The sequence below is a fragment of the Sceloporus occidentalis genome, unplaced genomic scaffold (assembly GCF_023333645.1).
Source record: "Sceloporus occidentalis isolate IW3139 unplaced genomic scaffold, rSceOcc1.0.p SCAF_157, whole genome shotgun sequence".
Classification (NCBI taxonomy): Eukaryota; Metazoa; Chordata; class Lepidosauria; order Squamata; family Phrynosomatidae; genus Sceloporus; species Sceloporus occidentalis.
In genome coordinates, this window is record NW_028317137.1 from 132,501 (window position 1) to 145,814 (window position 13,314).

Consider the following 13,314-nt stretch of genomic DNA (forward strand, 5'->3'; position numbering starts at 1 on the left):
GACAAAATATTAAAGACCAACCCCTATATATATATTTTTAATCCGTTAAACAGTTTTTTTTTAATGTATGGTTTTTAATATTCTATAGGGCAAACGCATTCGAGCTCAAGTGCCATTTGAGTTTCCAACCTCAACACAGTTGTTTATTTCTCAGTTTCTGTGGGGACTCAAAAAAAAAAAAAACCTCATTCCTGATTATTCAAATACATTCTAAAATATAAAAAAAAATATATATAATTTTAAAAAGATAAATATATCCCACCTTATTTTCTTCTCTGTTACCAAGGTGTCATATAATTTGGAAGGGCAAATAACATTTTGGATTAGATATTGATTTTTATAACACTTACTGAATTTGGTCATTTATACATTTTTTTTAATCTATAATTAAAATATCTGTAGAAAAAAAACATTTGATAGATTTTGCAATTAAAAGTTTTTTTTTTTTATTAATTATGGAATTTATCTGTTGGTGCTCTTTAAATGGTTTGCGGGATATATCTATCGATTACTCTGATCACAAAAGAAAACACACAATAATGTTCTTGCTGTTTTTTTTATTTCTTTTTTTCCAATATATTATTGAATCTTCGCAGTTTCATTTAAAAGGCCCGACCAAACTATACAAGATAGGAAAGCAGGAAATTGGAGCGCTCAAGCCAACTTTTCTTACCGTTTTTCTTATTCGGTACAAATTCCTTGATAATATTCGCTGTATGTCATCCATCTGCTGAGGAAGAATCTGGCTCTTGGCGGATGAGGATCTGCGTTTGTTACTGTTTGAAACAAGAGAAATTGCTATTAATCACATTTTTGGGGTTCTGTTTTTACAAGGAATACTACAATAGCTTGATTTCATAAAAAAATATTTACAATAAAATGTTATTATTATGCAGATAGATTAGATAGACAGACATAATGGATAGATAGATAGATAGATAATAGATGGATAGATAATGGATGGATAGATAGATAGATAGATAATGGATGGATAGATGGATAGATAGATAGATAGATAGATTTTTTTTAATAATTGATTCAATATGCCATAATTTATAAAAAAAAACAAAAAACAATAATTTGGTTTTATGTTTATCCGAATAATATAGAAAACGCATTTAATTCAATCTTGATTGTTTTTGGAATATATATGTTTATTAAGTAGTCATAATCGACTCTTAACTTTAAGATAATGGATACAAGACATCTAAAAATAACAGTTACATTACAAAGTAGAATGAATTAACCAAAGCGCTCCGTTAATATATTTTACACGTAATATTCTTACTAAAACATCCTTTAATTCACTTTATCGTCTCTAGATCTAATTTGTAGATGTATTTTTTTTTTTTTAAAAATTGTTAATTAAAATTTACTAGTATTGCTTTGGTATCACAAACTATTTATTTTGCTCTTGTTCCTATAAAGAACAAAGGAAAAAATATGGGAACATTTACCAAAGGAGGAAAAGCCTTAATTAATAAATATACTATTTTTGATTTCGCATGCAACCTAAAATAAATAAATAAATAGCAATTTTAATGCAATAATTTTTATTTGGAAAAAAAGAATTGCCATTAAATACATGATTAAGTATCAAGCCTCTTCCCTTAATTGTTTTTAAAGGAATTTGGTTATGAATACTTGAGTCCTATATGCTTAAATGTTCTAAACTCACATTTTGAGGTATATATAATATATATGAATAAAAAATACTTACCGCAGGGCCGATGTTGTCGACACATTGACTAAGTGCCCCGCTTCCGCTAACTCTATGGCGTGTTTCTTCTCTAGTTTTTCATAAAGTAACACAATGCTTGACTTTGGCTGATGGTCTTTCAGTAGAATCTTGTTCAGATATTTATTGTTGAAATACTCAAATCTGTTTGGGGGAAAAGTCCATTTAAATATCATATATTTTATATATTCATGATATGTTTAAAAATGAAACCCAACATTTGTATTTTTTTTTTTTTTTTTGCTTTCTCTGAAATTTCAAGTAAAATATTGCAAACTTTATTTTCATTCATATTCACCAATATCTACTTATTCTAATTAAGTAAAAAATTCTGTTTGTACAAATACATTTAATTTAACTACAAAATTATGCAAATCTGGAATATTCTCAAAAAAATGAAATTACCAATCTAAAAGCCACATTATATTCTAGTGTTGGGTTTTTTTTTTTAGTAATTTAATATTAATATTTTATTTTTTATATTTTTGTATTAATATGTAACTTAACTCTATATGCTTTTTAATATATAATTAAAAACCAAAAATAGCATCTAGTGGTGAAATACTTTCTAAATAAATAAATATCCATGAAAAAAAACATTTGATGTTGTTCTAGTCCTGAACTATTATTTTAAAACCATCAGCAAAATTTAAATTTCCTTGTGATTCTTTAAAATAATATACATATTTATCTTACTTGTCTTTCCAGTAATATTGTCCCCAGTGGCCACAAACATCTTCTATACCAGCAACTAGATGATCCAGAAACTTTAAAAGAAGTTTATAAAAACAAAAACATATTCAGGGAGATTCATGCGGCCATGATGAAATAAAAAATGTTTTTGTTGAGCTGAACGTGGCTATTGAGCAATAGTCGATTCCAAAAAAAAATGCAATTTTATTCTTAAAATAGAAAATAACAGAATCCTCCTTTTAAATTATATACCGCAAGATTTGATAGAAGGTTTTTTTTCCAAGCATCTCCTTTCTGTAAGTGTTTTATATTGCAAGCGCATTGCCGATGAAACGTAAGCCATACGCACGCATATGGAGTCCCGAAATGGTACAATATTTTCACAGCTGCACATTTCAGTGAATGAAATGAAATCCGGTAACCCAAACCCGGGCACTTTTCTTTTAGAATTGTTTAAAGTTCTTTACGGAATACAGAAAAAATAAATCTATGTATGCATGAATTAACCCAAGAGAGAAAAATAGAGTGGAAAAAAACATAATTAATAACCGCTTCCTTGTGCTTATCAACGTGTAAATAAATGCACATTCTCATTAAGAGTATAAGCCCAAGAGGCTATTGTCTATTATGTATGTGTCTTATGTATGTACTTGTTTATTTAATGTTTTATTTCTTCATTTGTGAATACAGCTCTTAGTATTTCTCAGATTGCTAGGAAAAGCCAATGGATCTTAATCTTACAACTTTTCTCTCTCCATTTCTAAAAGTCCGATTTCACTATAACTGCAGGGGTCTCTGGCAAATTTGAGCTCTTGCAAACTGGGTGGAGATGGTTTGGTGTCCACCTGAACCTAACTTGATAATTATTATCACTCAGCACTCTGTTTCTGATTCCACAGATTTCCGGGTCAGGTTCTTCTTTCTCTGGGCAGGGAAATAGTGTGTGACCATGCCCACTCCCCGCCCACTTCTCCCTGATCACCGCCCATATCCCCTTTCCACAAAAGAAACTCTGGGCTTAGCCCCACCCCCAAACATCACTAGCCCTGCCCCCCACATGAAGCCACTCCTCCAAAGAAGGGATAGCTCCAGGGAGCCTGCCCTGAGAAGTTTTCAGGTGTGCTTATCGAATAACCTCTATCTGGATTTGCTGAGCAACCCTAGAGTATAGTTTGTACATGACATCACCATCCATGAGCCGGCCAATCACTTACCCTGATATGGACCTGTTCGCTCACAGTCGAAACACTTTTGTTGCTCCTTTTGACTTCCAACAGCTCCACCAACGGCCGGATTGTCATTCCCTAATAGAATATTTTAAGGTCAATCAATGTCATCGTTCTTATATGAAAATAAGAAAAACATATATATTAAAACAGTTAAAAACATCTAAATGTAATAAATAAATAAAGAAATTATTGATGGCATCAGATTTAGCCCTATGCTTTTTAGCACCCTATGAAAACACCCAGAACACCCTCCCTATTTGTTTGCCTACAAAGGAGAGAACATGGCTCAGTATGGTGGGACTGGTCCTGAGTGGCAACATTCCATGAACCAAACACCAGCGTTCCTTCCTCCAACCACCATCTTCTTGGTAGTCCTTACATGCCTCACTTTGCACATTTAAGAGGAAGAGAAGGTAACTGAAACTGGCCTGCTCTAATTTCATGGACGCCAAGATCTCATAATGTTACATATTTAATGTATTTAATTTTATAGAGGGTAGTCAGCATTGTCTACGTCGTTAGGGCTCATTTGGGTTGATCATTTTAGAGAGGCTAGTTGACGTAGCTCTGTGGCTGTAATAAAAAGCTCAATATTCCGTGTACAATTAACGTACTATATATATTGCGTTATAAGCGCAGTTGTCTGCCCCATGCCACTAAGACGTTACTGCCCAAGGCAGGATTTCACAATTACTACCTAAATTCAACCATTTCATTGAACAATTCCCCCAAATACCCTTTCAACTGTACAATTGTTTTGGGGTTTTTTTTTTCCTTGAACTTCATGATTTTAAAGACTTTGCCTAAGCGATGTATGCCCGCAGGAATTTCTCTTTGACTGTGCTACATTTAGTTGAGGAATGACATCATCACTTAGTGGTAAGGACCGAACAAAGCGCCTGCCTCGACCTTCAAAATACTCTTTATAAAGCTTGATGAGAAGGCGGACGTGGGCTCTGAGCGATCTTTGTCGCTTTCTCCGGTCTCAGTGTGGCTGCACCTGCCATGAGGACACTTCTTTTCAAACCCTGACCCATATTTGCATCTTAAAACACGCTTTTCAGAACTTAAACACTGTCCCGAGGGCAGAAGTGGTGATTGCTAGCATGCTGTAAAGTTCATTTTGAGTTAGAAAACGACTAAATAATACATTTTTGGAAATGCGTGGAGCTGGTGTGTTTCTAACATTTTCTAATCGCAGTGACGGAACTTCCCAGAACATCATTTAGGAACTGGCTGGAATTGTGTAGGTATGTTTACGGCATAGGGTATATATATATATATATGTTCTGCTTTACTTTAAAGGGACAGACAAATAAAGAATGCACATAGAATTACTTTGTAAATCCTTTAAAAAGCATTCTTCAAGCAGCCTAATCGATATTATGATAAGATGTACCCCCATATATATATATATATACATTTAAAATCAATCATAGAAAATACATACATATTCCCACCCTTCCCTGATCATGTATCTGTACTAACCTGGACAAACACCGTGAAGAGGATAACCACTGTCGTTGCAGCTATAAAAAGTCTCTTTTTAGGAAATTCTGGTATCAAAAACACAAGTGAGAAGCAGATGGCCCCTCGGAGACCCCCGTATGCGATAATAAACTGGTCCTTTCTGGTGATTGAGTTTACGCAGAACTTGTTTAATATACTTGTTAGCACAACAACCCCTAAAATAATAAACATATATATATTGGCCATAAATCCATAAAGATCATCCTGTAGTACAAGAGTACTGAATCGAAAACGAAAATTGAGCATTAAAACAAGTGTTTTCCATAACATAAGTGCTTCTGACTTCAAAATACGCTTAGCAGGAGAAGAAGACAGAAGAAGAAGATTAACAGGAGAAGATGGAAGAAGAAGAAAGAAGAAAAAGAAGAAGAAGAAAGAAGAAAGAAGACAATTTACTGTATGTTGTATTTGGAATTTGACTGTGAGCTTGCCGGTTGATTGAGATGAGATTAAATATTTTAAACTCTTGAACTTAACTTTACAATACTGTATGAAGGGCCAATCCGGGTAGTTTCTTCAGGAGAAAGGCTTAGCTACCCCCTTATAATATATAGTGAAACAAATGAAGGACCAGCGGCACAGGGAGGCAACTGGGTGTGGGGGCAAAGGTGGCACTCACAACTGTTTGGGGGACGACAACTGTGGGACATGTTGCTTGTGAAGTCGTGGGGCCCTGGGGCAATTTTAGCACCGGGGCCTATGGTTTCTAATTATACCCCTGTGTTAAATTCTGTGAATGAATGAAAACGATTGTTGAATATTGCATGAATATGAAGTCCGCTCCTGTTTCTACGACATAACACCGACAACTGAGTCTTCAATTAATCAACCCCAGACAAGCTCACGTTACAGCGGGGAGCAACACAATGCAATTGGAATCCACAGACTGACACTAATATTGCTACAGTTTGAATTATAGAGCGGCAGAATGTTAGCATTTACACGCCGTCCAAAAAACATATTATTAAAATCCTTAAAATTTATATCAGCTCATTACTTCTGCTTTTATAAATTGTAAATGAAATAGAATATGGTAATTTATTCATAAAAACGGCTCTTCTTGTGAACAGTGTCCACAGGGAACTTATTTTATGCAATCACTGTAATTTTTCGAACGACAGATCAAACTATTAAATACAGCTCTTGATGAACTTTATTATTTGCTGCTGCTTTCAGATACAATTTATTAATCAATTTTTTATTTTTTAATAAAAATGCTCCCCGCGAGCAAAACATTTTTTTTTTTACGAAGCCCCGCTAGCAAACAGAATGTGGAAAGGCGATCTCAGAGCTGATTGAAATAGAGATGCGTGTTTAGTTAAGAAGTCAATCTGGAAACTTTTAGATGTTGGATATTGCGCTAACGTAATATCGGCAAAAGATACAATTGTATCGCTCCTTATTAAAGGCAACTTGTCACGGCCGGACTGGGGGGCACTTGAAGGCCGGCTGGATACGCGTGACCTCATGTTACACTTTTATGCTCTCACGGTGTGAGGTCATATACTGTATACCATGGCCGGGCACCGCAGGACCTGAACCGCCACTGGAGTGGCCAATGCCCCTCGACTTTTATCCGAACCAAGTGGGCAGGGGACGAAACTCATCTCCTCCAGGTTATACATATGGAATTTTCTCTAATATGGGGAAACGACAAATAAGAGTACATTTTTATCTGCTTTTCTTTTATCTACCTGATGCTCTCCAAAAAAGACAGAATATAATGGTCAGAAAGATGAAAGGCCAGTTCCACTCGTGATTGTCTCCGATTGTAGAAACCCCAAGGAAAAGAAAAATCAGCGTTTCGCTGACACTGCTCCACATTTTCATAAAATATTTCACGGTGATGTAGGATTTCTGGGATATATTGGCCTCCACGTAGCGTTTCATGCTCATGGAGCAGGCAATTATTCTGTGGAAAGAGGTAAAAAACCTGTACATTTTATATGTCGCTGTGGAATGTTAAGAGCTGCTTCCACCAGCAGGCGGCGCTAAAGATCCGAGAGTCACATCGATATCAGCAGCTCGACAAACACTAACCGGTATTTGATTCCAGTAACATTTATCATTTCTAACTAAACACAAGGCTTTGCTTTTAAGAACCTTTCTTTGGGTAATTAAGCCTTCTATCGCCTAAAATCCAATAATATCAATTCATGTGCCCACTCACAAAAAAACACAATACTCACATACGCCCAAGTCAAAAAAAAAACAAGAACTTTGTGGATTCAACAAGTTGGAACTGAAATGTAAGGAATCAACCCACCAGTCCCACAATAGAAGAAAGAATCAGCAATGCTCATGCACGTGATGTTCTCCAAGGGGGTCTTAGAGAGTATTTTCATTAATTATCATTGGTGGGGGCAAGACTGTCCCTTTAACTCGACTGGCCTTTTGACGTGTTGGTGACCCATGTGTCTGGTTCTGGTAAGGCCAGTGATGATGGGGTGGCCCTGGCATTTGCATGGTGTGCCAGGTGGACAGTCCAGGTGTGGGTAAGCCAATATATAGCTACATATTAAGTATAAAGGGATACCATTGTGGTTAATTGCAATACCTGCTGAAACTACAAAAATAATAATACATGTTTTTAGAGCACATACAGTAAGCAGGGGGATTTCTTAAAAAGTACAGGTACAGAGGCACCTTGGTCTACGCCAGCTGGCACCTTCTGGCCTTGGGTTTGGCCATGGATAAAGTCAAGCTTCCCCCAGCCCCTAGTTGCTTTACATAGGGGGTCTCTTAAAATATCCCCAGATAAGTTTTGCATCATGGAGAGAGAAGTAAAATAAAGCTGTCATGTTGCTTTTCTCATTAATGCTCCCTGTCTCTTAAAAATGTGTTTAAAAGTTTAATGACATACGAGTCCTGTTATTCCTCCAAAGCCCTCGCCTATGTATTACACCAAATCAGTCTGACCCCCAGCAGCCATTCTTACTGCCATTCCATGCACAGTGGAGGTCAGTGAGTGTGATTGAATGAGGTGTGTTGTGTGATAGGTGTGATGTGTGATAGGTGTGATGTGTGATAGGTGTGATGAGAGCTATTAGAGGAGCTTTAAAGGTTAGCAGTGAAAATACAGCAAAATACAGCAAAATGATATTTTTAAAAAGGGATACTCTTGTTTAAGATGGATTCCTATTTGTTCATCATAATATAAAAATCTAGGAATGTTGGGGGAAACGTCTCTGTGGAACAGCACCTTTAACCCCCATAGTGAACTCTCGCGCAGTCTAACATACACTTACGTTGTGTGGAGTCGCGCAGGGTCGTTTAACTCTTATCTACTTTCATTTTTCTTAACTCATAGAAATTGAAGATGTTTTTATCGGGCTTGTTATTTCATTGCAGTCAAAACACGATGTCAGTGGCAATTTCAGTCAAAGCTGTCATCCGAGGCTTCTCTTAAAATGATAGCCAGAGGGGTCTCGAGCTTTTGTCCGGGTGTTAAGAAAGATTAAAGCTTGTAATCCGGCCTCGGTGCATGCGATAAAACACTAAAGGGTCGCATAGAATGCTAAAATTTAACTCTATGACTCCTGATGCAAAAAAAACCAAACTTTTACCCAAACAGTCTGCCGCAGCCTTTATTGTTACCCCTTTCTTTATCTATATGGAATAGAAAGATTATCTTTGGGCAGTTATGAATCCCTCAGAATTAATCTACCGCGCAAAATGTGGAGAGGAGCCATGGTTAAGAGGAACAACGGTTGCATGAGGTTTAAAGATGAAGTCCCAAGGAATAATTGTGCTCTCATTGGTTAAAAATATGAAAAGATGGCCGCAGGAATACTTACGCCACAATTCCGGAAAGATGAAACATCTCGGCTGTGAGGTAGCTAAGGTAACTGTACAAGAACACAAACAGTGGTTCGATAACGCGGATATTTTCTGTGAAACGCGTTGTTAAGGCAGCCACAAACCCATACGCAAGGCCCACCAAAACTCCTCCGATGCCTACCACAAAGACTTTCCCGATGCCAGAGAAAATGTCCACCAACTGAATGTCTGTCATTTCATCAAAGTCCTCAAACAACTTATACAGCACCTATGGAAAAAAAAAAAACCATAAATCTTTTAGCATATTCAATAATATTGGTCAGTATGGGGCTAGTCCAGGCCTGCCCAGATATTATGTCAAATAATACAGTATGCCCTACTTGTGACCCCGATTGGACGCGTGGCCAGAGACTTACGACGGTAACAGCATCATTGAGAAGAGATTCTCCAAACACCAGGATGTACAGCTTTTCGTTTACATGGATCTCTTCAAAGACGGACAGGACGGCCACCGGATCCACTGCCGCAATCAGACTTCCGAACCAGAGATTGTGAAGAAGAGAAATGTTCCTCAGACCAAAAGCCTTCACCTGGCAAATTCCGTACAGAGAGAAGCCAATACCAAAGACGTTCCAGATCGTTCCCACAATGGCGTACCAAAGAATGGGCACAATGTTCTCAAAGAAAGGCCGGCTCGGCATGAAATATCCAGCATCCAGGACTATGGGAGGTAGCAAGTACAAGAAGAAGTCTTTACTGCTCATGACTGGTTTATATTGGTCCTTCATGCCGTAAATTATTCCTCCCATGACAAGACCCACACTTATTAAGACACAGCTCTCCGGTACCACCGAAGGAAGCTTGTGAGAAAGATGGAAACCTGGGAGAAGAATAAAACAGATGACTTTGGTATCTGGTCATCAATAAATTGAATGTATTCAAGAACTGAGCATACATACATACCGTTCCAGTGCATCCGGTCATCAACAGATGCTTACATGTATGTTATTTTAGGGGTTTTAACCCCTTAATGACAAAGCCTGTACATGTACGGGCTCAAAATGCATTGTTTTCAATGGGTTTAGGGACCGCCCATTGTCCTTAAGGGGTTAAATGTATGTCGCCTGCAGCTCAACCAGGATCATATAAAGGGGCCATGTCAACTAAGCGAACATATCCTTATTTTCCATTATTTTATTTTCCTCTTTTTAATTGGCTTACGTGAGTAAAGGAAGGGTGCAAGAACCTTCTGACCGTAGAATTCTGATACATTGGTGGAACGGAGCCTAGGGCAGCTGCCCTTCTTGCCGCGTACGACCCCCGTCTTACGTATATGGCGGATGTTTTGATATATCTAACAGCCTAATAATGACAGGAACATCAGACCTGCCAGCATTCACTCCTAATGAAAGCGGTTATCACAAATAACCGTCCGTAGCTCCGACTCGTAGATAATTTCCTGGAGCTCTTACAAAATTTCCAGACATCAGGGAATAGCAGAATAATGCAGCACTTAACCCAATCGATATTTGTTTTCTCTTTGCCAAGAGGCTTAAGGACTCTCTCCTTCACATCTATTAATAATAAATCACAGCTATAAAAACATTATGATCTCAGTATGTATGTTTACGCAGCTTTACGCATGTTTTGCAGGGGTTGTGCACTGATTCACAGCTGGGAGAGCTAGAACGGGATAAAATCAGGACTGTTGGCAGCTATGAATTTTGTGTTGCTCACAAATAAGCAGAGCTGGGCTCCCACCTCCAACACAAAGCATTACTGCGTTCAGGTGTGAAGGTCAAACACATCACAAGAAGTATGTACAACATTGTTATACGTACAAACATTAATTATATTCGACAATGTGTCTGGGGTCGGGCTGGCGATGAAAAGGCGGCCCTGGCACTTTAAGGCTTTAGGTGGCCGTTTGATGACATAAGTGCACGTTACGTTTATTTACTCACGGGCATCTCCAGCCATTGGCCACAAACGGCAGATAGGGGGGGTGCCAACGGCCAGCGGACAGTTATATAGCGCCATCATATTCTGTAGCGCTGTACACTGTGATAGACTCATACCCGGCAAACGTTCTGAACTCCTAGAAAAGAGGGACTTCAGGGGAGGAAAGGGCATTTAGGTCTGAAAGAGGGACTGTCCTTTCTGAAAAGAGATACTTGGGAGGTATGCACTGAACAGCCTATGCACATGCATTAAACACGCTGATTACTCCCCAGCAAAGAACGGAGTTCACCTTGGAATTCCTGATTTGCTAACAGTCGACGATCTTCGAGTTTGGTGAAAATTTTTTTACAATTTAAAAATTAATTTCAAATAGATTTTTAAAAAAAGCAGGTATTGGTGAGAATAAAACGGTACAGGACACACATACCCAAATCAGGAATTATCCAGGAAAAGGTGTTTTCGACTGACTTGTAGCACTAATTGGGTTAGTTTTCTAGTGTTAACATTAATTTGCCGCTGTTAACATTGACAAATTCATAGTGCGGACTAATTGAGGCAAGTAAATGGTTAATCTATATAGTAATTTAAAAAAAAAAGATGTTACAATAATACAATCAACATCAAGACTCCCAAAGTATATTAAAATAAAAATTATATATATATATTTTTTTTTTCTTACCTATTTTAGCCAACGACGCGAACAATATCCACAGCGTGATTTCGAATGGCGTGCGAACGTAGTCGTAGTCCATGGAGAAGATCCTCAGCCTCGATGAAGCGTTGAAGTCATGTTGCCCGAGGTGTGACAGGTTGGAGACGCCGCGCTCGTGGGACGTGAGAGGATACTCCGGGTCATCTCTGCTCATAGAGGCTTTGGCCAGGTGAACGACCAACGGACATACGCACACAAGCACCATGTACCGAGCGCCCCTCATCGTGTTCCGGCTGAGCTGTCGGGACGCGCTGTCTGCTTCCACCATTAGAGAAGATGAGATGGATGGATGGAGGCATGAAGAGGCAGAGATGGTCTGCGCTCAGATGACTTCTGGGAGTTTATCCAGCCGGGACGAGCTTAATTGAAGAACCAAGTGCATTGTTTAGTGGAATGTTTCCGAGTCGCGTCTAGCGTTAGCCCATTACACATGCCCCGGCTTAATGATTCTTCTGCTACATCATTAGGAATCCAGTCGATCTGTTGATGGATCTGTGATCTATGATGTATGAATGCATTGCTGAGTGTTTTAGGTGTAATGTAAGGAAGTTTTACTTTACTGAGAAGGTGGTAGATATATGGAACAGCCTCCCATCACAGGCATGCCTCCTGAATCTAAGATGAAACCAAGGACTTAGATCTAAGTCTTATACATGGAAGGATAAGCAGACTAGACGGGGCAAAATTCAATATTTTTATGTTTCTATGATGGTCTGCCCTAAGAAGGCAGTAGACATTCCAGTAGAAACTCCAATATCACCTTGATTAGTAAATAACCAGGCTCACGGTTCTGTTGGAAATAAACTTCTTTATTTTAATAATTAAAGGTTAAATAAATCACAGATTTCCATAGTTGCAAAGTTTTTGTTTCAATTTGTCAGGACAGAATGTGACATTCATGTTACCAGGAAGTGTAATTGTGACATCATATCAAGCCCCCTCCCCATGCTTAATGTCATAGTACTACTTGATTACATAAACGCTCATAAAGAACGGTCTATACGGTCAACTGCCAGGACAATGGCAGGGGGAGTCAGTTGTGGATCCTGATTCTTGGGACTGTTCTGATCAAATCAAGACAGTTGGCGATTATGCACCTTTAATGACTACTTTGACATTAAGAAAAAACATAATAATATATGGCAAAAAAACCATTGTTGTCGATCTCTATATCTGTAAGCCAAATCTGGGAATCTTCAGAATATGAACCCTTCGGTGGTCCATCGTGATAAATCTACGTAATGATTCTTGAAACCAAATAATTTTAAATTGATCCTTGTGGAGACTTTAATTTCCTATTAATTAAATTAATTAAACATAGTTGCAATCAAAGCACCTGTATTTAAGCAGAGGCTTTACTTATACTATATGAGTAATGGAAGGGCAATAAGGAGTCAGCATCAGGCACTGAAGCTAAAATATTCTCAATATGACCTGCAGGGGGCGATGGAGGTTTGGAGAAAAGAATAAAATAGTCATTTATTAATTAAGGCTGAGGTTTAGGGCTCTGTGGGTACAGAGCTTGAATGAGCGGCTTCATGATAATTATCGGCTCTGACGGTATCTGCCTGCCGGGGGATTTCAGTGAACGGCTCTCCGGTGACATAAAATACATTCCATACGCTGTTTGTGAATAAAAGGTATATTTTTTCAGCTGCGTTTCTATCCAA

The 13,314-nt window shown here is 38.1% G+C and overlaps 1 protein-coding gene across 1 annotated transcript in view; it reads right to left on the reverse strand.

The window, feature by feature from the left end:
- LOC149280202 (sodium/hydrogen exchanger 2-like) overlaps positions 1 to 11,849 on the reverse strand; it is a 13,952-nt gene extending 2,103 nt beyond the window's left edge. Inside the window, exons 1-9 of the mRNA XM_089500584.1 lie at positions 11,612 to 11,849; positions 9,387 to 9,850; positions 8,988 to 9,238; positions 6,885 to 7,102; positions 5,149 to 5,345; positions 3,646 to 3,735; positions 2,435 to 2,505; positions 1,721 to 1,882; positions 674 to 776 (exon numbers count right to left, since the gene is read on the reverse strand). Coding sequence (XP_089356710.1) covers positions 674 to 776; positions 1,721 to 1,882; positions 2,435 to 2,505; positions 3,646 to 3,735; positions 5,149 to 5,345; positions 6,885 to 7,102; positions 8,988 to 9,238; positions 9,387 to 9,850; positions 11,612 to 11,849 — 1,794 coding nt within the window. The remainder of the gene's footprint in view (positions 1 to 673; positions 777 to 1,720; positions 1,883 to 2,434; positions 2,506 to 3,645; positions 3,736 to 5,148; positions 5,346 to 6,884; positions 7,103 to 8,987; positions 9,239 to 9,386; positions 9,851 to 11,611) is intronic.
- Between the last annotated feature and the right edge of the window lie 1,465 nt (positions 11,850 to 13,314).